This window comes from Anas platyrhynchos, chromosome 3 (genome assembly GCF_047663525.1).
Source record: "Anas platyrhynchos isolate ZD024472 breed Pekin duck chromosome 3, IASCAAS_PekinDuck_T2T, whole genome shotgun sequence".
Classification (NCBI taxonomy): Eukaryota; Metazoa; Chordata; class Aves; order Anseriformes; family Anatidae; genus Anas; species Anas platyrhynchos.
In genome coordinates, this window is record NC_092589.1 from 79,608,748 (window position 1) to 79,634,668 (window position 25,921).

Below are 25,921 nucleotides of genomic sequence, written 5' to 3' on the forward strand. Positions count from 1 at the left end.
TAATTAGACACTGTTTGTATTTATAGGAATGCCCCTTTTTATTGGGTTTGAATATCTTTGCTTAAGCATGCTTTATGTAGCAATTATTGAATTTGAGTTCTCTGCAAACTAGCCATAATTCAGTTTCCTTTCTGTGCTTACATAGAATACTATTAGCAGCTTCTTTAGGTAAACAGAAAAATGTGTAAAATGTATCATTAGCTGAGATATAAAAAAAATGAAATGTTTCTGTAGAGTAACTAGTTTTGATTATGCCTGCTTTTCCCACACGTTTTTCAATCTATTTTCAGCTCTCTTCTCATAGGCACAAGGGATTCTGCACTATAATAGCTTCTTCCCTATCCTCAAAGGAAATAAAACTGATAACACCCTTTTCTATTAAGCAAGCAGAGAAGTCAGTATGCTGACAAGATGTTAATTTTTTTTTTTTTTTTTAAGTTTTCTCGTTTCCTTTTTTTTCTCACACTACTTCATTGTAGATAATTGGGCCTGTGTGTGTTTGTAGTTTTAAACCCAGACAGCAGTTGTATTGTCACTTGTTTTCCTCATCTAAAATATTTGTAAATTCATCCATTAACACTTCAAACATTCACATATATATATATATATATATATATATATATATATATGACGTGGGATTATCATATATTTAGTTTTTATTCATTTAAAAAGATTATGCTGTGTTAATTCTTCAAAGGAATACCAAATCATTCAATTATGTCCTAAAATGTAGCTTTTTCTTGTTTTGGAGGAAAGCCAGTTTCCCAGTCTTTGCTTTCTGCCTCACTGTCCCTGTCCACTTATTCTAGTGGTCATGAAAAGAGTTTTTCTTTCATGACTGCTTCAACATTGAGTGTTCCTCTCTTGTTAAAAAAAGTCAAGCATTTCATACTAAAAACTAAACTGACATTTTTATTATAGTGTTGATTCTTCTGAGTGAGAAGACCTCAGACAAAGGAAGCTTGTACAAACAAGCTATTCACATGAGGTACTTGGTTTCTTGGGAATGGGAAAAGCTTTACCTATTGTCAGCTAGGGGCTGCAAAACAGAGCAAAACTGAATGCAGTAACAGCACCTCAGATTTCCCAAGCTGAAAGCAAGAGTGATCAGTTAACAACACTAACATTGACCCTTTATAGGTAGGAGATTATGAAGCTGAATATCAAACAATAAATAATAACATAGGTCAGGCTACATGATGCAATATTAGTTCTTAACTTTTAATGCTACCTTCATTTAAAAAAAGGAGAAAAAAAAAGGTACAGTGAATACTGAAAACGCCGTAATCACAGAAGGGACAGTAAATAGATCATTCCCTGCTATTAAGAATGCCATCAAGACTCAAATTGGGATGAAAAAAAAATAAATAATAATGTGTCTTTGGTAATAAATCAAGGTTTAGGAATTACCATGTTGCCTAATTCAATCTCCAAACAGTCTCCAACTAGAGCTAATTCATCTGTTCATTAAGGATTAAAAAGAAATTATATATGGCATTAAATAGCACTAGCAGACATTTTTTTTTGTTATTATTATTCATTAATTTGTTTGGACAGCATTAGTCCTTCACATTCAGATGCTGTTGCAAGGACCTGAAGGATGAAATCTGTCAGGGTTAATCAGGATCTCTTTGTCAGGAGATTTCCTTCCTATGCCCATGTCTATAGCCAGTCTAATGTTCCCTCAGTGCTCTCGAATGGGACTCAAGAATTATTAGCTACCTCCTCTCTGACAATGATGATACCCAAATCTAAGAATGAACAGTTTCAAAATTTGATCTGAGAGAGCACTATCTCTTCTTACTTAACTTTATCTGTGAAATTTTAGTTCCATTCCCTGCCAATGAAAATGAATACAAATAAAAATAACATAAAAAGTAGTTAACATAATATCTTTAGCATAAAAGAGTGTTCTTTGTTTTTTTGTTTGTTTTGTTTTGTTTTGTTTTCCCATTGAATAAGAGGAACAAGAATCTATAGGGAGGTAACTAGCATCTACTCATCATTTGATATTTGTAAGTGTCATCTCATAAACATCCTGCAATGCTGTCTAGCATATTTCTGATAAGTGGAGTATGTGTCAAATGTTGGAACAGAGGAAGGGAAGACTGACCTTTGGCTTTCTTTGGGAATGTAATGCCTTTCGTGTCATTTTTATTCCTTCACTGACAGTAGTACTTCCATATGTAGAATTGAGAACAATCTATTTCATCTTGCTTAATGATTAAATATAAAATAAGTATCCCCTGGAGCAGAAGCCAGGGTTTCCTCTTTTTATCTGACTATCCTATCTTAAATATAGAGTAAAACTGTCTTTTACTTATTCTTGATTATATGTATATCACTCTCTTTGCTGAACAATACTTTAACAGACAGCTAAAGGGATGGAACAAATGAGAATATCCCATGGGATACTCAAGAAGTGGGAAGGGCAAAGGAAAGTGGATTTCCCTCATTCAATAAGGTAGCTTGGGTGAGTCTGCCATAAAAATAAATAAATAAATAAAAATCAACATGACCACTTCTGCTGCCAGCCATTGGCTTCCTTTTTTCTCAAGCATGGTCCAGCTCAGTCTTTTCTATGACTTATTATGTGACTGCCCTCAGAAGGAGGTATTTGCTTGAACCAGAGAGACAGTTGCACTTCTATACCTCAGAAATAGGGTTATATATGCAAGGTACATGGTGTGTATCTCTTCATAAATCATTCGTCCCATAGAATTTATGTTACTAGATCGATTTATTTATTTTTAATACATCTACTTTCCTTTGCTAGTGGAATCTCTATTTCTCTAACTTAAAACATATTTAGAAATGATTTTGGTAATTCTGCCATTGTGTCATCAACAATTTCATTTTACAGTCTACAACATTTCTTATTTGCTAATACTGTTTGTTTTCATTTCTTCAGTCTACAATTGTTTTCATTAAGTCCCTTATTTGAATGAATATTCTCAATCTGTTAGATGCTGCCATTATTCTTAGTCAGTAAAAATACCCCACCAAAACAAACAAAAAAAAGCACAACCTTTTTATCCCTGCATCTTAGCACAACTTTGACAGATTATTAAATTATCCAATTTGAATGATAAGTTCACTGTAAATTCTTATTGATAAAAATCTGTCATCAAAAGGAAACAAATCCTCTTGGACATAAAGCTGTCATTCACCAAGCTAGTTTTTTTCAATATTCTTAAAAAAATAGACAAACCAAACCTCAAGTAGGCTGTTTCACAGGTAAATGTTACTTTCCTGAGAAAATGGCTGAGCAGACAAATTCATAACCATTCAACTACAGTAAAATTTTAGGTTTTACAGATGAACTACAAAGCACTGAAAAATGAAAAGTCATATCTTAAACTTGTATGTTTAAATCTTTGTTTGTCTAAGAGTTTATTTAGACTTTAAACAAAGTCTGTTCCTTGCAAAACACAAACAAGCAAAAAAATAAAAACATTGAAAAGCTAAATCCCCTCACAAAACTACCTGTGCGAACAGCAACATAAGCTATCTCCATTCAAAACTCAGTAAATCTTCCCTTCCCTCCCCTTCCTTTTTTTTTTTTTTAAATATATATATTTTAATTACTCTGTTTATTTAAGCAAGAAACTTCTAAAGTTAGAGTTAAAAATGTGTTCTTAATTATTAGTGCACTAATTTCACTGAGAAAACAGACAACTTACATTTAGTATCACAGCAAGAGGTTTTAGTATTACCTGCAGAAGTATGTACTGAACTGAGTTTAAATACTTCATTACATAAATAAAAATAATTGTTGCTGTAAAGAGACAGTGAGAATCAAAACCAGAATAAATTTGAAGTGCTGATACTAAATTTATTTTGTTGATTATGTTGACCATACCTCAGCAATTTTCTAAAACTAGTATTGAGATCTACTTCTGTGTGCAAAATTTCACATTATTTAGAATAAATTTATCTATATCCAGCATAATTTAGTTTCATTTAACACTTACTATATATCTATACAAAGAAAAAATACATTTTAATCCAAAGAACACATCATTACATAGTCATGAAAATAATCATATTTTCCAAGGACTGAAATTTATCACTTTTACCAAGACTTGGCAAGTTGAAAAATGGACTGATAACTATACCAAGGTTATAAAACACAGAAATCAAATCACAATGAAAACAACATTTAAAGCTTCTTAAACAGAATACAGCAAACAGACAAATATTAATTGTGGAATATTTTGGCTAGGAATTAGGAATGGGCCTTCTTTTGTTTTGTGGAAAAAAAAAAAAAAAGTGTTTCCTTCATTAGAAAATAGCTTAGAAAGCAAATGATGATCAATGTTTCCTGGGGACAGGTGTTACAGGGGACTTTCCACTCCCTTTGAAAACATGCATATTTACAAGGGTCGGCTCTGCAGGCTCTGTGAATAAGCAGCTCTATTATCCTGCACCTTCCAAGACTATTTTGGGAGCCTGGTAGGGTGTTAGTGAAGGACAGTAATGTTAAAACTTCTCTTTTCATCTCTGTGTTGAGTTCCTCATGACAGTTCCTAAGCTGATGGGTGTCTACAGATAGGCCCAGAGGGCATTCAGAGGAGCTGTGAGTGCTGGTTGCTGTGACCCACCATTACCAGCTTCAAAACAGCAGGGAGTAGCAGAAGTTCAGGACAGTAAGGACTGTGTCTTTCTCTGGATGCCCCAATATATCCATGATACTCTGACTTTCCATAAGGCACTGAGTTACACAGAGCAATGGGAAAGACCCTGTGAAGGTATTTCCTGGAGGCTTGACACTGGTGCCTGCAAGGATCTTTAAACTGAAATAACAGAAGAGTACAAAGCAAAATTCTCTTCCCACAATACTGTTTGCTGAAGCCTAAAGCAAAATTGTGTTAACTGCAAAACAAAACTAGCATTTAGGAAGACAGTATCTTTCAAAATACATATTGAAACTGAATATTCGCTCAGTTACTCTGATGTCTGATCTCCACCATAATTCTTCTGAATCTCATACAGTGGCAACTTGTAAAGATTGGCTGGCAACAGAACAGTAACTCAAGACTTTCTCAGTCTTGAAGCATAAGTAAAATTGTGAAAGCTAGCTAAAATCTATATTTATTTGCATAAAGACCTTCAATAGATATAACAGGATATGACCACAGCAATCTTTGAGTCTTGTAGAGAATACAGAGTTGCTCTACATACTTGTCAAGCATCCCATTAAATGAATTGAGATTTTCTGTTTTGAAGATCTGTTTGCCCAACAACAAGGCCTGCAAACCAGAGCCTATGAGGCATCAACAGAACACATAAAATCACAGTGTGACCTAAAGTCCAATAAAGTGAACAAAAAAACAACAACCCAAATGTTTTCCTGCAAATATCAGAAAGAAATGAATTCCTGAATTTCACTGATCCATAAGACTTTAGAATACTATGGCCTGAAATGTAATATAGGCATACATTTTACAATCAAAATGATTACTGCTTGTGGGTGTTATTCCCAGAAAAAAAAAAAAAAAAAAAAAAAAAAAAGTTATAATTTTCTAAAATATCAAGTGGATAATATAGTTAAATTGTTACAGCACAGTGTTGGTAATAATTTAACAAAATGTAGATGCTTATGCAATGACAAGTTCCAAAAACGGTAAAAAACACACAAGGCTAGAACTCAGATAATCCATTGTGATTAATGATAAAAGAGATGACCTAGTAAACATGAAATGTAAGTCATAGAAATGCTACAGCTTTTTTTCTCCTAAGGAAAACTCAAACAAAAACCTCTCCTGTGAAAGCAAGAAATCATCAGATACACAAGATTTAAAACAAAACCTTCTCTGTCCATATGGGATGAATGAATGTTGGCAGTACACAGCCAGAGACTTGAGTATTTTCCAAGTGAAAGTGATAGTCAGAGGGACAATTTCCAGTAAGTGGAATGTGCTCATGTGCAGACCTTTAGCTCCTCATAATACTCTTTTTGCTCTCAAAACTGCAGTAGAAAAGTATACATCCCTACTATTCTACCCCCCCCCCCCCAGCTATTTTTGTTACAATTGAGCACCCAGTGATTCATACTCCTTTCTCCTGTTATTTTCTTAAGTTATAATTTCAACCTGCCTCCACTGATGTTTATCGAAACTTTCAGCAACTTCTGCAAAAGCAAAATAGAAAACACAGATGAAAATACTTGACCATCTGGGAACATACAGTAGAATAAATACTATGAATGAAGCAGCTATATACAAAGAGCAAGACCTAATGAGCAAGTAAAATATGCAGAAAATCAAAGACCCAGTGTAGAGCATTATGTCTGTCAGAAAAAGCAGCTGCTCTGGGAAAGCTGCAGCTTGCAGCATCAAAACATAATGAGTTAGCATGACCAGTTCCCCACACCCCATCTCATAACAGAAAGACACATAGACTCAGTAAAGATCCAAGTGTAAGGCTTAACTTTAGCTATGAAGCAAAATGAACAGTTAAGAAAAATACTACTTTACAAAAGATTATAATTAGAGCATCAGAGGTTTCCATACTGAATTTGGCTCAAGACCCAATTTTGCTTTCTTTACTGCCCCTGATTTATAATCCTAGTGATGAGTAGGATTACACACACTGTTGTCAATAGTACTATCTGCCTAAGTACATATGTCCATCAAAGTACAGAAGGGAAATTGGGATTAAGATTTACCAAGGTTAACGTAATTCAAGTTATATCTAAAAAAGATATATATATATATATTTTTTTTTAACAGCTAGCCCATTAAAACTATTCTGTGTAGAAGGTTTTATTTCTACTGGTCTTGTTTTATTTTATCACAAGAAATAAAACTTCTATAAGCCAAAAAAATGGTTTTTTTTTTTTTTTTTTTTTTTTTTTTATGCACAATTTCATGGTTCTCAAAAGGGGAGAGAAAAAATAATTGGATATTTGTCAAATTATATGACAAAGAGTATGTATAAAATAGAAAAGTTTTCTACCTCCTTTCTGAAGCACAAATTTGTCCAACTTCACTGCACTCACTCAAAATCATTGTCACTCTCCAGGCTCCATCTTAACTACCCCAGTGGTAAAGATTGTTCTGTAGAACTGCGAAAAGAGCTCAAAAATGGTAACTCAAGCTGTACAAGACAGGCTCAAAAATTATTTTACTTAAAAATAAAAGAATGAGGAAGCTTTTAAAATATGCTTCAACCTTGCTGGTTTTTGTTGTTGTTTATTTCTGGGGGTGAGGTATTTTGAAGCTGTGTCCTACACTCATGATATCTATAAACTTATCATTTGAAAACAATCTCATCCTACAGTTCTGGTTATAGATATGACTTACCTCCACCTACCTACATTACCCCTATTGACAGATGGAAGTTATAACTTCTATGATCCAGAAGTTCAACTGCTCACATATAACTCCTCATATAATTTCCTATCATTTGTTTCAGGCTAAAACATCTAATCTAATTTAAATAATTTAAATAGTATCTGTTTGCTAACAGAACTAAGAAACAATAATATTTAGTATGCTTAGAAGGATTTTGCATAACAAATGTAATACTTATGTTCCCAGCTTTTATTTTTTCTGTCTCATGGCATTTAAGTTTCTCATGCAATACTGTAATTTTCTAAGTTGACGCATTAAGAGGGAGAGGAAAAAACAAAACAAAACAAAACAGGGCATATATCATAAAATAATGAAATTAGGCATCAACAGCCCTTCCCTGTGCCCCTACATAGCAGGGAAAATTAAATACTGAATCTGTAAGAGTGTAGTGAATTTAAAGATATCACTGCTATAAAACTGATTTTAGTTCCTCTTTTGTGTGTCTTGTTACATTCAGCCCAAAAGGCCAGTAAGGAACTTGTGTATATTGAAGAACTGAGGTCAACTCTCTACTCCAGGGAGACAGAGACAGATCTGTTGTCTCCATACTCAGCAATTGGAAGTTAGGAAAGGAGAAAATGTTCTGACATTTCACAGGAGGGGGCGCTAGCTATTCCCTCCAAGCATTTAACAATGATAAAAAAAGTTGAGCCCTCTATCTGATTAAATTAGTACTTCCTTTCAGAGAGATTGTAGTAACTTCCTAAACTAAAAGGACTTCTAGGTTAAACAACAGAGAGTAACCCTAGTGTAAAAGAGTAGTAAACCAAAATGGGAAACAGTCCCATCCTCATGTACCCATCCTTTGGCAAAGACCAAATTTAACTCTACCTAGTCAAAACACTCCCTCTGACAGCACGCTATGTAGCTCTAATATTTCAGAGTCTAATTTAAATGGCATCCATTCAGATGGCAAAATGATAACAATGGCACAGAAAGTCAGGCTTGCTTTGCAGGCTTTCCAAGAAGATTGCAGTTTTATTCTTCATAGCCTTGCAGTTCTAAAAATAAATATTGGTATGTCATGAACACCTTCAGAAGATCTTATTTGGAATACTATTGTGGACATCTATTGACAAATTTAGGTCATGCATCCTTTAGTTTTAGCACTAATTGATGGTATGCAGTCATCTATTAGCATCTAGTTTGTATTCACTCACAGAAATGGATGAGAGGACTTTTCTGTAATTAAATTAAGTTGCATTACTATAAGCCCTACTCCAGAGCTGAGTATCAGGATGTTCTCACATTTTCCTCCATTGGCTTAATATAGATGTGCATACATACAGAAATGGTAGGACAAAATGAATGATTGTACTGCTTCTAAGGGAGCATATATTCTGTAACAGAAAATGACTTGTACAGAATGTCCCTAAACTTGCTAAATTTTTGTAATGATTTGTTCAAAACCTAGTAAACTGGGAGACGGGTTAACTGGAAGAAAATTGAATACATAGAATATCTACTTATCTATTTGCAATAAACAAATTTAAAGAAAATTGAGGTACTGTGCCAGTGAATTAAGCTGGTTTCAGCAGAGTTTCTTAGCTCAGTGTGCAGTGTCACAGGAACACAGCTGTGCTGCTTCTAGCCCCACAATGGCTTATGTGCTGCTAGCTGAAACCTCTCTGTACCATACTCCTCAGCTTTCCTAAATACAAGGGGAGTACAGCAAGCTCTTTTGGCTCCATTCCTACTGTCTAGAGATAGCCCAAGTCAGCCGCAGGTGATGGCCTTGGAAATGAAAGTCCTATATAAAAATAATTGATGGTCTTAAATAATTAAATTGCATCTTAAAAGAGAAAGACATACTCTCCATAGCGCTCACAGAAACTCCCTTATAATCAGAGGGAGGAACAAGTACTTTCACGGGGTAATTCCTCCCATTCTAAGAGAGAGGTCCAGAAAGCACAATGTATTGCTCTCTGGAAATGTCTTTCCCTCTCTTAACTGCAGAGGAAACTCTGAAGGTTAGCTTGCTTTTGGTGGCTAAAGTGAGGTGAAATGAGGGCCATTCATGAATACATTTTTAACCTCTTCAGGCACCTCTTCACAATTTTGGGTTGATTATAGTTGATTACAAGTAGAATCATGACTGAGTGATAAAATACTGCTAAAGAAGAGGGGAAAGTACAGAAAAAAAATGAGAGTCAAAGATGCAAATTATAAGTGACCAAAAAGAAGATAATAAATATAGAAATTAAAAGACATTATCATATCTGTATTTAGACTTAAAATTTTGGTGGCTTTACATAAAAGACTAGGCTGAGTTATAAATTAGTTAAATGCTTCACAGTCAAGGGCACATTTCTTAGCTTCACTCACTGCCTTTCAAGAAAATTTGGGGATTTCAAAATGCAAATATTTAAAGTGGGTTTTCCCAGGTATATTCATGCATAACTGATCAGTAGCTGAGGATTTGATTCTAGCAGGAACTAATGATAGTTCTGGCATATCTATGTGTCAGAGGGGAAAGCCAGTTTTCCAGAACTCTGAAAGAGACATAAACCCAATAATGATTTGTAAGATTAAGAGACTATGGAATAGATATATTCTAGTAACTGGACTGTAAATCTAGGAAGATTCCAGGCCAAAATTGGTCTATCAAAAAACTGCAGGCTAATCACCTGAAAGGAATAATATATGCAACAATGAAATTCTATGTTATAGTTAAAGAGACATTTCCCACTCATTATAATTTAGATAAAATTTTTCCTTGAAAACATTCTTTTGAGGTTAGAGGAAGTCATAAAAACAGGGAAAGACAGCCTACCAACCGAAACAGATTTGCAGGCACTGACTACATTATTACCTGTGATACTCTAATGCTCTTGTCAACTTACTCCTGCTTCAGAAAGGTTTTGGTCTAAACAGAAAATAATAAATTTCAATGGCTAGTTCTTTCCCATAATCTTTACCAGAGAAGATTTATCACAAGTATTAGGGCTTTCACTAAAATAATATCTACAATTTGATAATTGCTCAAGGAGCATTAGGAAGTATGAATAAATCAGATTTTTAAGGACTTCAGAAAGGTGTTGTTTTTTTTTTTGTTTGTTTGTTTTTTAAGTGTTGCAGAAACCTATGTAAAGGTTTGCTTTGTAAAATAAAGTGTAAAAACTAGATTAGATTATGTTGAGCTATCATGTTAGTACACAATAGCTTTTAAGGCTACTGGAAAAGTGTCTACCATGAAGACTTTAAAATCTTAAATAAGAAAAGAGACAAAGGACTGGTAAAGATATTTGTTTTTTAGAAAATAGCCCATCAAAAATGAATGTCTATAAGAAAATGATAGATACTTACTTTCATCCAATGCATAATTCCCTGAACTAATATATTCTTCTCTTCCCTTCAACATAAGCTTATTTTGTGCCTTGGCTATAGACTTTAATATCTTATAACAACAAATGGAGGCAAAGTGATGAAGGACTATGAGAAAGCTATATTATTGCTCACTGCACTATATCTATTATATACAAGAACAGAGATCTTCAGTTTCCAAACTAGCAACTAAGTGCTTTTTATAGACCATTACATTCACTGAAGGTTTCTATTATTAGTAGTTCTCTGTAGTTCCAAAACCTCGTTTTAACACTCTGTTTTTTTAAATGAACTATAAAGGTAAAACTTATCAAGGGGCTTAGTTGGTGCTTTGGTCAAATGCTAAATTCAGTGCTAAGGCACCACTAATGCTTTTCAGCCCTCATGCAGCTGCAGCCTAGCATCTCAAAGCACTGTGGTGCTTACACAACAAATCCTCAAGCCCTGACCCTGCCCAGACTCTGAACACAAACTCCCTCACAAGAGCAGCAATTGAGTCCACAGAGCAACATTAGTCCACTCTTCTGTGAAAGAAGAGTGTCAGATTTAAATTCTTCCTCCATTACCTCTTTAATCAATTATGCAAATTGGCAAAGTTTCAAAAGGAGAAAGTCACTCACTTCATCCCAAAATAACCATTCAGTCAGTAGTAAGGGCACATTTCTGACCTGAAAGTGTCTGTGAGTGAAGTATTTTCTCCAGTTCAGACACATGGGGACGTTTTTAAAAGGTCATCCACCCAAATGGTAAGTCCTCTAATTACTGGATACTTGGGTATCAATTAGCAGCATGTTTTAATTATTTTGTAGAAAAGGCAGGTCTGGTGTATGTGCTTACTTTCAGTAAGTAGGTGCTTGCTCAGTGCTGAAAGTAGATCCTTTAAGGTGTAGGTTGTATGTGTATTACTGTCCCATTGTATTTCCTTCTGACGCTCAGCTTGCTGATTTCACTGAATCCTGCTCTTACTCACCTATCTCCCATGCTTTCCATGTGAAGCCTGATTCAGGGCAGAGAAATGAGTCTTTAACTGACAAGTACTGTGTTGCAATAAATGTTGCAATGCCTGATGGCTGAATCCAAGAAGTCTAGGTATTAAAAGACAGAGCAATTCATTACTTCACTTTTGGTGTCTTGATGACACATCACATAAAGCGTTCCTATTTAAGTTGTACACAGTCCCCCAGGAAGTCAGGTGGAACAGGCTGGGCTGTGGGCACCTCACACATAGAACAGATAGTTATGTGAAGTTAGGACACTGACCAGACATTATGATACAGAGGACAATACAGGTCACAAAGCCTGTTTTAAATTCTACCAAGGCAGAAGTTAAGCATCCCCGCTTAAGGTTTTAAGGAAGTATGCATATCCATCCATATATTATTCAGATCCTTTTAGCAAAGTAGATATAAAATACTTTCTTTCTTTTTTTTTTTTTTCTCTCCTTTAGAAACTGAATGGAAGACAAAAAATAAATGGAAATTATTTTATTTTAAAATAAAAGGAAAGGTGATGGTGGTGCTGTGCTAATAAAACTGATAAGATTTGTTGTCCAAACTGTCCGCAGCCTGGGTTCAGTTCTGCCAGCTGCCTTCTCTGGCACTGCAACCTGCTGCTCCCAGAGATTATTCTGAGATAAGACATTTGTCACACCTGTAGAAATGATGCCACTACATGGTCAGAATATTTAAATACTAAATATTTATTTGCCCACATGATGAATGACTCTTTAGCCCACTATCCAAAGCAATTGCCCAAGGAATGGGTTCCTGGTTGCAGTACTTAGTCCATACAATCACATAATAGAAGATTTATGCAAGTCCTTTAACTTTGATCTTCAGAAGACTTAAGGTGATACTTGGGACATAGACAAATAGAACTTTAAGACTGAAAACTGAGCTAGCAATAGGCAACTCCAGGGCAAGGTGATGGTGGATTGTGCTGTTCAGAGACTAAAAGACTATGCTGCCATTTGGCTGGGAGAAGTAGTGTTGTTTTGTAGTGCATCCCAATTACCATACATTGGTTTGGTTTCCAGAGCAGTCTTGGTGTGCAGGTACTAGACTTCTTTTGAAGGAAACTAAATTGGAAGCTCTGCTTACAGCCTGTACCAGATGTACTTTGTCCTGCAGAGGGGACAAATGGATCTGAGCTAATCAGTCCTTTGAACAGCCTCAGACTATGTACAAGGTAGTAACATTTGGTTCAAGACAACAAACTAAATCTAGTCCATGGTAAAAAGCGTTGATCACATATTTTAAATAAAGGGACCTCAGCACCAGCTGCTTTGATCTACTGGTCTGCTCCTGTTGTGCAGAATTACTTGCTAACACAGACAAATACACCCAAGTCATGTTTTTTGTTGCCTAAAACCTTTAATGTATTTAGTCATAACGCTGTGTGTGAATTTTGCCCTCAATCATCACAGGTAGCTGTTAGTGAAAACTTCAATTTTTTTTTTATTTTTTTATTTTTTCCTGGGTTGAATAAAATGGCTTTTATATAATTAAGAAGTGACAATTTGGGAATCCATGTAAAAGGGAAAAAAAAAAAAAGGAAATTCTGATCTGAAATGAAATGAATCTGAGGCATAAAGGAAACAGTGGCAGGAAGAAAGGGAACAGACTGAAAAGGAATACAAGTGGGAGTGAAGCAGGAGAAAATGCTATTTTGAAACAATAGATTGAAAAAAATATTTAGAAATATATATATTTCTATTTCAGTAGGTAGAGAATTTTACTATCTTGACTGATCATTGACAATTCTCTCAAGTCTATGCCAGCCTTTTTCCATTTGCTGCTGAAAGAGTTTGTGATTATCACATATTACCTTCCCTTCAGAAGAATTCTGTATATTTTGAGGAAAATATGTGCTAAAAAAATTAGTAGTATAGAAAGAGGCATGGCTGCAGCTGTGGACTGGGAACCTAGTGCCTTGGCTTGCATTTCCGGCTTTGCATCTCTGACCTTCACAGAGGCAAAATTCTGGAGTAATTTCTTCTACTTACCTGAAAACTACAGATAATCCATAACCATTACACAGCATTAGCCACTTACAAAAATGGGGCACAAACATCAAAATGACTTATTCAACAACCCAGTGAAAGGAACAAATATTATCTGCATAGTGATGAGAGCAAAAAGGAGTACAAATTAGGCCAATCCAAGAAAGTTCAAGAAAAGAAATAAATCCATAAATCTAAACCAAGAAATTGCTCTATTATGGAAAAAATAAATAAAAAGCTCACTTTCAGGGAAGAGGTTTTTAACTAAGCAGGATGCATGAGGAGCTCAGCTGCTACTCTGGACCAGGAAGAATAGGAGTATATATGCTTCTGTGTGTGTGTGTGTGTATGTATATATATATATTCCTATACCAGTAAATATATTTACTTAAAAAAAAATACATTTAGACACAGTGATACTATTCAGTAGTTTAGACTGTTCTCTATATAAAACTTAATACAGAAAGCTGCAGATCTTCCTTGTAACATCCAATAGGATATCATATTCTTTTCTGGAGATCAGAGCTGCATGATTTTTTATTTTATTTTATTTTATTTTATTTTATTTTATTTTATTTTATTTTATTTATTTTTTTCCAGGGGAGAATGAAGGTTTTTTTACATCAAAACATCTCTTGGAAGAATGTCAATTTCAAGAAAACATGTTTTGAATAAGTGACTGCTGTGTATTTTTAACATTTAAAACAACAAATTACTTTGATTTTATCAAAATCAGTCTTCCAAATTTATCCACCACTAGATTATCCTACAAGTAAAATTACTGACCAGAAAAAATAAATTCTTAATCTGTAGAACATATCAACTTTTGGTTTTGTTCTTTTCAGGGTAGTAAATTGTAAAATTGTAAAATTTCCCACAAAGCGGTATTTTCATCTAGCCAAGTGCTTCATTACTCAATGTGCAACAGAATCATAACATGTTTTTCCTTTTGCATCTTAACTGTTAAAGAAAACAGAACTTATTCCTCAGTGATAAACTTTATACATATAGTAGGTCACTAAATCATTATTTGAAAAGCGGGTGGTCTTCACAGCTACTCTATTTTGACTTATAACAAGATCAAGAGGAATATGATAATGTGATGTCTGATGTAGGGCTATTTGAAAGTGTCAAGATGTTGTGGGATGAAGGAACTTATTTTAGTAATAGGTAGCCTCCCAGTTTCAGGCTGCATTTCTAAGACAGACATTTCTCTCCATATTTTGTAATCACGTCTTATAAATGTGAAAAAACTATGACTTGCTGGTATCTTCTTAAGTTATTCGCTGATGTACTTCACAGGTTTTGGTCAACTACTTTCCTTTTACTGAATTGCACAACTCATTCATACTGCAGCTTATACGCACATACACATACAAACCATTTTCCTAATTGTTTCATTGATTGCATGAAATTAAATTACTCCCAGTCTTATGCTGATTATTGTCAACTGTGTAAAAATCCTGGTCCCATATTTCACAGCAGTGCTGTGCTGAGCTCCAATGTGCAATCAATATGGAATTCCTTCCCATTGACCATTAGCATCACTTGCTACACAAGACTTTGCATAGCACTTTGCACAAAATAGACTTTCCACACAAAAGAAATTCTCATGCAAAGAGCTAAAAAACAGATTTACTTATTATAGTCAATATTTATGTTTGTTGTGTTTTAGCAATATGAATGCTCTCCTATCCTTGCACTTGCCCACCCTAGGACACCTTTGGAAAGAAGACTCTTCCCCTAAATGAGGCCTGAAGGACATAAACTTTGTCTAGTTATGAACACTCTAACTCCAACAGATTTTAAATGTTATTTTGTGTCCCCTGGGAAGCCTCACTGGAGAGGCAGATGATTATTCCTTTTCTTTCCATGCATGCTGTGAACAAGGGTGGCCAGTGGATAGCCGTGGGGGAGTTGCGTAGATCTTTGGGAAGTGCAGTTTGGCTCCTTCATTGAGTTCCTCACTAACAACCCTAATCTAAGTGATAATGTATCATGTAGGGACGCCAGTTGTCTCTTAGCGGAGGTGGTTATGGCAAATGTTAAAACTCTTAATTATTACAAGTTCTAGAATTAGCAAGTTTGTTATGCTCTAAAATGGCATTCATTGGATATTATCACATTTCCATTCTGCATTCAGTATTGTTTAAAAACTCTTTTTAAAGTTTGATAGTTTGCAAGAAACCAATTAGCATTTGTTTCAGAACAAGCTTACTTCGTTATACTTAAACATTGGCCTTTACACTATGGGTATTTAGAACTGCTGAATAGTAGTCTTAAGCAGTTAGTTTGTGAAAATTTTGTATTGCCAGATTAAATAAATCGTAAAATCAGGATAGCCTAGGTTGATAGCCTTGGCTGTGTAGCTGACAAATTTGATTCCAAACATAAAAACACAGGCAATAATAATAACAACTTGAATGCTTTCTAAGTGTAGTTGGATGTTGTCCCATTCCATTTAAATGTAATATTCAGTGTTAGTGACTGTAAAGTATTTCCTTTTTCGATTCCTTAATTTCAAAAGTTTATGATTTTCCATAACTCTCTCCCTCTAAGCCAAGACTTCCCCTGCTTTGGCGAAGAGTAGCAAGGACTCAATTCTGACAAAGTCTGTTAAAGTCAGAGTGCTTATCATAGGACTAACATGTTTTACACAATCAGCCGATTTATTGGAATATTTGCATTCACAGAAATTGGCGTACATATAAATGATTGATTGATGCCTTCATTTGGCATAACCCTAACTTTAAGGAAGGCCTTTCTTCCTTTGTAGTTAAAGCCACTGTAGAAAATCCACTGAAATCCTATTCTGTCAGAATATGCTGTTCAACAGGTATCACAGCGATCTATGAATTTGGACTAATTTTGCTGAAGTCTTGATTTGAAAGAAAATCTAATAAGATATTCAAATGATTTCTGATTTGTTGAGATGTATATTATAATATTTTAAAATCCTGGCTTGAAGAGTTCAGTCTATCTGAAACAATTTGGAGGAAAGACTTCATTTTTTGAGGACTTCTAAATTTGTATCTTTTATTTCAAAAGGACACAACATTTGTCATTTCAATAAGCTCTGAAATGTCACCCTGATAAGCAGAGAGAACTAGATTTGACACTTTATGAGCTTCCTTCACCCCATGGTGTCTGGCAAGGTCTACATTCCACCTGCATCCATCTGTCCTCAGTTAGTAATCTGCTCTGGGTACTACTGTTAGTACCTGACTTCCTGAGATGTGGTGACTCATCTGAAGGTAGCCCTTCAAAATACACAGAGTTGAGGCTGCTTAATAATTTAGAAGCTATTTAAAAATTTGGAACTCCTACCTGGTGTCTCTATCTAGAGTGGAAAAAAAGTGGATTTAAAAACAAAACAAAAAAAAACTGCAGGAGGAATTGTGGGGAAATTTTTACACCTACCTGAAAGGAAGTTGTGGGAAGCTGGGGGTTAGCCTCTTCTCACAGGCAGCTAGTGATAGGACTAGAGGGAATAACCTCAAGTTGTACCAGAGAAGGTTTAGGTTGGAAATTAGGAGCCATTTCTTCTCAGAAAGAGCACTCAGGCATTGGAACGGGTTGCCCAGGGAGATGGTGGTGTCACCATCCCTGGGGGTGTTTAAGGAAAGGTTGGACATGGTTTAGTGGGTGACATTGGTAGTAGGGTGATGGTTGGACCAGATGATCTTGGAGGTCTTTTCCAACCTTAATGATTCTATGATTCTATGAAATGTAAAGACAAAAATGTAAACAAGATGTTAGTGTTGACTTTATCATAAGAATTGGCAGATTTCAGTCAAACTGTTTTCAATCACCAACTTTAACCATAGTTCAAATCAGGAAGAAAGACACCATGTATTAAATAATTGTAATTTATCTTGGACTATAATTATGCGTTTTAGTTATTTTCTTAAAGAATATTTGAGCATCACTCACTTAACCATTAAAGAACATTAATCAGCAATCAAGATAAGCTTTATGTAAAATTTGATACCATTTATTGCTAATCACAAAGAAGTCCACATCTGTCCTTTGTTCAGATTTTCAACTTGTGCATTTCAATATGAGAAATGGTGCCTAATGTTTTAAAGATGCTTTGGGACAGAAGTCAATATACAACTAAAATACAAAAATATATATATATTTTCTAGATTTTTTATTAGGTAAATGAAACTGTGAGAAAGGCCCTAAATAAATACAAAATTTACAAACACATTCCCTGTTTAAATAAAACCCAACACTCATTTGTTAAATGAATGAAATAAATAGTTTTGAAGTATATGCTTTACATCTTTGTGTCCTTCAAAGTTTGAATTGTATAGATCTCTGCCTTTCCATTCTAACACTGAAATAGGAAAACAGGTTTTTCTGCACTTTCAATTCTAACACATTTTATCAGTTTGAAACTGCTATAGTTATAGTTTATCCTGGATAAAGTACATGGAAGAAGACATCTACAGGAAAGAACAAAGCTTTTAACAGCTGGATTATCACTAAAATATACAAAAGTATATTTGTTAGTGTTCAGCTGGTCAGCCGGTGGATTCTTTTAGTTCAGAAGCTTTACATACATAATAAGTTTAGGTTGTACTATTACAATAGTGGTTTTTTTCTTTCCTTTTTTTTTTTTTTTTTTTTTTTTTTACAAGAGTTGTAGGTTTAATTTATACAAATCAAACCATTATGTATAAATATCTATTAAAAAGAATCAAATTGTATTTATTTATTAATTTGTTTTCTGACATTTTGTGCTGTTGGGTATTAGAAGTTACAGGGGAAAAGGTATTAGAATTGGACTATTTTAATTTAGCCAGCTATGGATACATGGTTAAACATGTCTGTTGTCTATAAACATGTCTATAATGTATAATATGGTAATACATTGTCTATTGTCAGATCAAGAAATGTAGCATTATCTTGTAAAGAAATGAAGCTCTTTGCTCATGGATTGTTTTCTTTCCAGAACAAAATATCTGACAGCATTAACAGTTTCTCTACATAATTAAAATAAATGGTGTGAAAGCTTTTTTTTTTTTTTTTTAATAATAATAATATAAAAGTGTTATTAATTCATTTCACTCTTCTCCAGTTTGTGAAATATGAGCACGTACTTCCAGTAAGATATCCTTGAAGAACTAAATGTCTCAGGGGACTGGTAATCACATTTTTGGAGCCTTTCACCTCTAGTTCACTGATTCAAATACAGCCAACATGAAGTAGTGATGGAAAATCATTGTGGTTTGAAAGCTGGTTTGTGGCCTGCGTGAAATGAACTGGTTATTTCACTCAATTTCTTAAAGGATCTTGGAAAGCACTCAGCACTTTTATAAACGGTGCTGAGGATGCTGAGCTCCTCACAGGATCTGGCCAGCACCTATGAAGACACGTCTGGGTCTGATTTCTTTGAAGATGGCAGAGGCCAAGACTGACAAATAAAATCCCACTTCTGATCCATTTCCAGGCAAATTTCCTCAGGAGATTGACCTCTTATAGCAATATCAAGTACCCCATCCAGCAAAGCAGAGCTGAGGTGGCAGCACAAGGTGGTAACTCTGCGTGGCATTGCTGCTCTCTGTGCTTCACAAATGCAGGGCACAAACAGTGTCATTTTCTATTTCTGCCGTCTGGCACCTTTTCATTAGAATTAAATGAACTTAATTTAGGAGGAAAAACAATAGGAAAAAAAAAGAGAGAGAGAGAGAAAAATGACTCTTTTTTGAGGGGGTTGAGTGCATCAGTCTCATTTTATTTTATATTATTTTATTTATTTATTTATTTTATGCAGAGGTATATACATATGTAGAAATAGTTAAGTCGTCCTTTGTAAAGCTCATATCTACCATATTCTCAAAAACCCATCTGACAATACTTTTCCTCCCCAGTTATAAATTATCTCAGCTCTGTGTTTCCCAGTGAAGACTTTAAATTGTCTCCTTCATTAATTCATTTCCTTTACATAAGGGACTTTTCTTCACAAGAAGTGTATCTCTTTTTAAGAAAATATATACTTTTTTTTTTTTTTTTCCTGAACATTTAATATGTGGTATTAGGAACTTCCTCAGAGGAGAGGAAGAAAAGTCTATCTTCATTAACCACTAAATATAAAGCAGGGATATTAAAACATCCAGATGTCATGTCAGCTATATACATTGTCTTCTATGATGTCACATTTGATTTTCTTATTTTATGACTTTGACAGCATCATATTAAAAATTTGATTGCACAATGACAGTACAGGTTTTGAATTATTCAGCTTATGAGTGCACTCTTACAGGAAGACTATTTTGTATTTCTTGCCATTTCTGAAAAACTGACATTTAAAAAAATGTAAAAGGAAAGGGAAAATGATCGCTAATAACTAATTAATAACTCAAGCTTGGCAAAGGTAACCTCATTTTAATAGAATATCACACAAATTAAAACTAGATTACATATAACACACAACGTATTTCAAAAGTCATTTGAAACATAATTCTCCAGATGACATTTTGGCCCCAGTGATATCAGTGGCAAGATTCCAATTCAGCTTCCGTGAAGCCAGGACCTCCTCCTAACTGAGGATGTTTTAGCAATTGTCAGAATCCTTGTGGTACTTCATTGGATTATCTTTACCAAACCCTTTGCTAACAATATTCTCCAGATACAAGTGGTTACTGAAGTCACTGGGACATTTTCCATTGGACTCCCATTCTTCAAGTCATACCCTTGAAGCTGGAACCTTTGGGGCAGTTTTTGCAACAGTCTTTTGGGGTATATGCTGTGTGTAAATGACTACTACAATGACTGACTGGGTACTACCAGCTTTTGTTTTTGTTCTATTTTTGGTTTTGTTCTTCTGTCTAATGTTAAACAAGTGCAATCTGTTTGTTCATTTGCATAAATAACTTCAGCTGTAACCCTTCACAGAGTGACCAAATCTGTTTTTACTTCATTACAATTTACACTTATTTTTTAAATCACTAAAGTTAGAAACATCTGCTCTCCCGCTTGACTAGATTCAGCTAGCTCTTTCATATCAGAACCATAAAACAAATAATGTTCCATTTTAAGAAACACGTTATTTCCACAGCCTAAAATGAAATTTTACTGGTATCAGATATGAAAATGTCATTCAAAGTCGAGCCCTTTTACCATCAAACATTACAATTTTTTAACCAGTAAGGCCTAGAAGAACAGTCCATAGCTATACATGCTTTATTATTTCTCGCAAGAATTATTTCAGCTGAGCTGTCTGGGCTTGTAAGAACTATAGGATTGACTACAGCTCAGAAGGGTAAAGCTTGGAATATTCCATACCAGACATAAAATAAATCCTTCCAGCTACAGTGATGGGGAAAAATACAAATGATCTTTTCACATCCTGGTTCCTTCAAAATGGTTAGCAGAAATGTCTTTGATTCAGCTCACACCTGTGTCTGTGGAGAATCTCATACTGATTTAATTGAGATCAGAATCATGACCACAGTTATATCAAGAAATTTATTTGTATTCTCTCCAGAATTTCTGAGGTTTATTCAAGAGTTCAGTTTGTCATTAAAGACATACAGTGCTGTTCTTCACCTCCTTTCTAACATGTCTCTATTCCAATTTGAAGATGACAAGATTGCCTGTTTTCATTATAAGCAATGAAAATTAGTTACGTATCACTTACACTATGTCATTTTAGTTCACCTATTTAACCTGCACCTAGTCTGCTTCAACACATGAATCCTACTGGGATAGCATTTTTTCATTCTTAAATGAACAGTTCCACACTCATGTTGCTTTCCTACTGATAAGCAAAACTTATTTCAAAATGTACAATTGAAAACAAGATATCACAATTCAATAACATTTCATTCTGCAGTATCAATATTGGTCTGTAAATATTCTGCCCGAAATAAAAATGCAAGAGCTTCCAGGACAAAATCCTGCCATCCTTATCATTCACTGCTCAACCTCTACTCAGGCAAACTCCAGCTGGATATAACAAATGGTAACTATATAGTTGCAGAGTAAAAACTGAGAGATAATGTAACCTTTTCCCTATTTAATTTCATGTGTTTTTAGCAGCAGTCCTAATCAAAGGCTGCGTGGTTTAAACACTGTTTCTGGAAAACACTACTGATTAAACAGAAATCAAAATCAGAGCATTTCTCTTACAACTATCTGTGGTCTGACTGGGAACAGGCTGATCATGACCAGTGACAGAAGAACTTATTTCCATAATAACCTTTAAATCTTGTTGTTTCAGGCTGCCACCAGCCGTGGCAGTTAAGGTGTGATGAAAGCTTTCTGATGAGTCTCACAAGCTTTCCTCTCTTTATTGCAGACAAAAACTCACCATCCTGTAAACTATGCCAGAAAGCTACATCTACAGAAATACAACCTTTCCCTTTAGTACTTGTATGTGGAATTGCTTTAATCTCTTTACCCAGGGCAGTGCAGGACTAAGGAGTTCTCTGTAACTGAGACAGAATGCTAGGAAAAAAAAAAATATAAGTGAAACACTTAAAAAAAAAATAATCAAAAATTCCAGCAAAAATTTAACAAAAAGCAGGAATTATGGGAAAAAAATAAAAGATGTTTCCCCCCAGACTCCTTCAGTCTTAAGTGTTATCACAGCACCAGCTTCTGGAGAAAGAAGTGAAGATTTACTTTGAATCCTATATTCATACTTGTTGGCTATTTGGCAAAGAGGCAAGAGGTTTCTTCTTCTTATTATTATTGGTTTTGTTAAGGCAGTTTCCAGGTCTTTAGCATTACTCTGAGCCAGAGATGTTAAATAAAAGGGGGAAGCGCTGCTGCCATAACAACCCTTTTGGCAGGGAACTATTGGGATACAGATAGCTACTACACTACCTACAACCAACCGTGTGCATCATGACACATAAAACCAGAAAAAGGCTTTTCAGCCCCAGCATCTTCAACATTTGCACTCTCCACTCCAGAGCAGCGAAAGCCAAACAAGCACAGACTTCTTCTCCCCATCCCCTCCGACCCTATACTTATTTATTTGTTTGCTGGGGCAGGAGGGGTAGAAAAGTCCATCCCAGAGCCGAGTTCTGCCCGAAGGGCTCTCCCTAGAGCATCGCGGAGCATCTCAGGGCCCGGCACCCCGGGGGTGCCACTCGGGGGAGGCAGCCAGCTGTGCTCAGCTGGGTCGGGTGTCGTGTGTGTGCGTGTGTGTGTGTGTGTGTGTGTGTGTGTGTGTGTGCCACCAGCACATTAAAATGGTCCCTCGCAAAAGTTAAGGCGCTGAACCCTCCCCCGGGCTGCCCCGGGCATTGGGGGGCTGCGGAGGGCGTGCGGGTGTGTGCGGGGACGAGGGGGCTTCTGGCCCCGGAGCTTGGGAGCGGGGCTGTCGGGGTGTCTGTGCGTGCGGGTGTCCGTCTGTCTGTGACACAGAGAGAGAGAGATCCCCGTGGGAAGGGGCAGCGGGAGGGGCAGCAGGGCGCCAGCCCCTTCCCCCGCAGCTCCCGCGCAGCCCCGGGGCCACCCCCGCCGCTCCTTCCGCCCCCCCGGGGAGGGCAGAAACCGGGGGCCGGGACCCCCCAGTTCCCCGGGGGCAGGGGCAGGCGGAGCGCAGTGCCTCCCCCCGCACCCTCCTCAAATCCCCCAGCGCTCATGCCCGGGGCCGCTCCGGGATGGTCGGCGGGGGAGGCTGGGGATGGATGGGGGGGTGAAGGCACGGCAGGTGCTTTTCTGGGGTGATGGTGGTGCTGTGCGGGGGGGCCGGGGCCCGGTGACTCACCCGTCCGAGGCGGGGGCTGCGGGTATCGCGGCGCTGCCCCCGGGGCGCGGGGGGCGGCGGGACAGGAGCAGCAGCGGGCGCGGGAGCAGGGGGGAGCGGCGGGGCCCGGGCTGCTCCTGGGCGCGCTCTCGCTGCCCATCCCCGGCGCTGCCGCCGCCGCCGCCGCCGCCGCCGGAGGAGGATGCGAGGGAGAGTCAGCCCCGGGCGCGGGCACGCGCGGCGGCGGCGGGAGGGGAGGCGGAGAGCGGCGCGGGGGCGCGCAGCGGAGGGGGAGCAGCGGGGAAAGGCGGGCGCACGTTCCTGCAGCCGTCTGTCCCCCTCAGCCCCGCAGCCCTCCCAGCCCTCAGCCCCGCAGCCCTCCGCCCCGCAGCCCTCGTCTGCTCAGACCCCCGGCCCTCAGCCCTCCACCCCACGTCCCTCCATCCCTCGCCCCTCCATCTTCCCATCTCTCCATCCCTCCGCCCGTTATCCTTCCATCCCTCCCTCGCCCAGCCATCTCCTTCCGTCCCTCCGTCCCTCCTCTCCCACGGGCCGGGGAGCCGCCGTCTCCCCCCGCTGTCCCCCTCCCTCCGCCGCAGGGGGGGCTCCGGAGCCCCCCGGGACCGCGGCGGGCGCGGGCGCGCTGCCGCTCCGCCTGCGCGTCCCCGCGGCGCGCCCCCGGGAAGGGCGCCCCGCTCCTCTGAAGGGCAGGGGGTCCCCGGTGCCCCCCTCGCTCCCCGCAGCCCCCGGGGGAAGAAGCGCACAGGTCTTGCCCGTCGCGCTCTTCCCCGTTCTGTCTTTTATTTTTCCCACCCGGCAGGAGAACACAAAACCGTGCCGTGGCAGGAGAAAAGGCGGTAAACAAGAGGGAAACGTACAGAGTACGGTAATCACCGAACGAGAAATAAACCGCACGCTGGAGTAGTTCTTAAAAGCCGTCTTTCGAGCCTTCTCCTGAAACCTAGAGGACTTCCCAGGTGTTTATTTAGGATCAGGAATAATTATTTTGACATCAGAAATAAAAGAAACAGCAGCTCAAAATACGTTGTGTGAACGTGAGAACTGTCAATCAAGCCTGCCAAATAAACCAGCGTACTAAAAGCTGGCCATCAACTCTTTACCCTTGTTCTCAACTGTCCCTGCATTACATAATGTTGATAAACTGCTGCAAGTATGTTCGGGGAAAGGATACAGTGATGATGAGAGCATGGCACTCTCTATGAGAGTACATCAGTAGCCTTACCTGCCAAGGAGTTGTTTCAGAGGTTCATCAGTCCTTTTTTCATCAGCCCTCCAAGTAAACAAGCGACTAGACGTTTGGTGCAGACATATGATTCCCCAGTGTCAGTGCCTCTGCCCTCGACGTTTCTGAATTGCTTGTAGATTATTAACTTACTATGCTCTTCCGCTCTGCCTTGTACCAACAGCTATGCAGGTATCAACAGCTCCCACTTGTGAAGCCGGGGAAGAGAGAGATTGGGTAGATTTCCACGCTGCTCCACATTTCAAACTGCTGATTTGCTGTAAGGGCTACAGTCGCTCAGGGAATTGGTCTGTTCCTCTAACAGGTTTATTCCAAAGAGAGGCCTGACCCAAAGTTCACTGAAGACAGCACGAATATTTCTATAACCACGGTCGAACTGGTTTAAACCACTGTGAGCTCACTGCTGGCATGAAGGTATTCCTGAGTGCCACTGTTCTTTCATGCTAGTAAGAACTCTCTGGGGAAAAAAAGGATAATTACCAATATGCACATCTTTTCCATAAAACTGTTGAGAGATACAGATACTTGTTTTTGCTGCTCTGTAGCTATTAGCAAAAATATGTGCTAGACATCAGGTTACAGTCCCTGTCTAGGGCATGTCGTCTGATCTCTGTAAGCTCAAACCAAGCCATGTAACCAGCAGATGCAGTGGGCAAAACAGAACACCATGAAACTCCTAGGTCCAAATGTGGACATTTGTAAAGCCAGCAGGAGTAAGGCTCAATGTTTCATTGCTGCTCACAAGGAAATTCCTAACAAATTGGCTTTTCAGGGCTTTTCTCTTCTTTGGTCTCCGTCCTGGGATTAGGTTTGAGCACCCCATTAGCTTACAGATTTCTGTTATTTCCCTTGTATTGGGTCCCATCTCCTTTCTGCTTTCTCCAGTAAGGGCTACAAGCCATTAAAAGAAATGTTAGTGGCCAGTCAGGAAAGTGAAGGTAAACTGGGGATTTGGACTCTGTATAGATAACATTTTTGAGCAAGAATTCAAGAATTTTGTGTGAGTCTCACTGACATCTGGTTAATTATTATTATTATTATTTTAATATAGATATCACAGGCTTTAAGTATACTTAAGACATTTTTTTTACTATAGCTTTTACTATAGCTTTTTTTTTTTTTTTTTTTTTTTTTTTTGTCCCCCTCTTGCTTCTTGCTCTGTAGTTAAAGGTAAATGGCCACAGTAGGGACAACAGAGTTCAGTGTAACAGTAGCCTGGTAGTTAAAGTGATTCTGGAGAAATGGGAGACTGAGGGTAAAGACTT

At 37.6% G+C, this 25,921-nt stretch overlaps 1 protein-coding gene across 1 annotated transcript in view; it reads right to left on the reverse strand.

Moving 5' to 3' along the window:
• The window catches only part of FUT9 (fucosyltransferase 9), a 110,411-nt gene extending 86,465 nt beyond the window's left edge, over positions 1-23,946 (reverse strand). The window contains exon 1 of the mRNA XM_038177181.2: positions 23,414-23,946. Within this exon, the coding sequence (XP_038033109.1) occupies positions 23,414-23,552 (139 nt within the window). The 5' untranslated portion in view covers positions 23,553-23,946. The remainder of the gene's footprint in view (positions 1-23,413) is intronic.
• Positions 23,947-25,921: the final 1,975 nt, after the last annotated feature.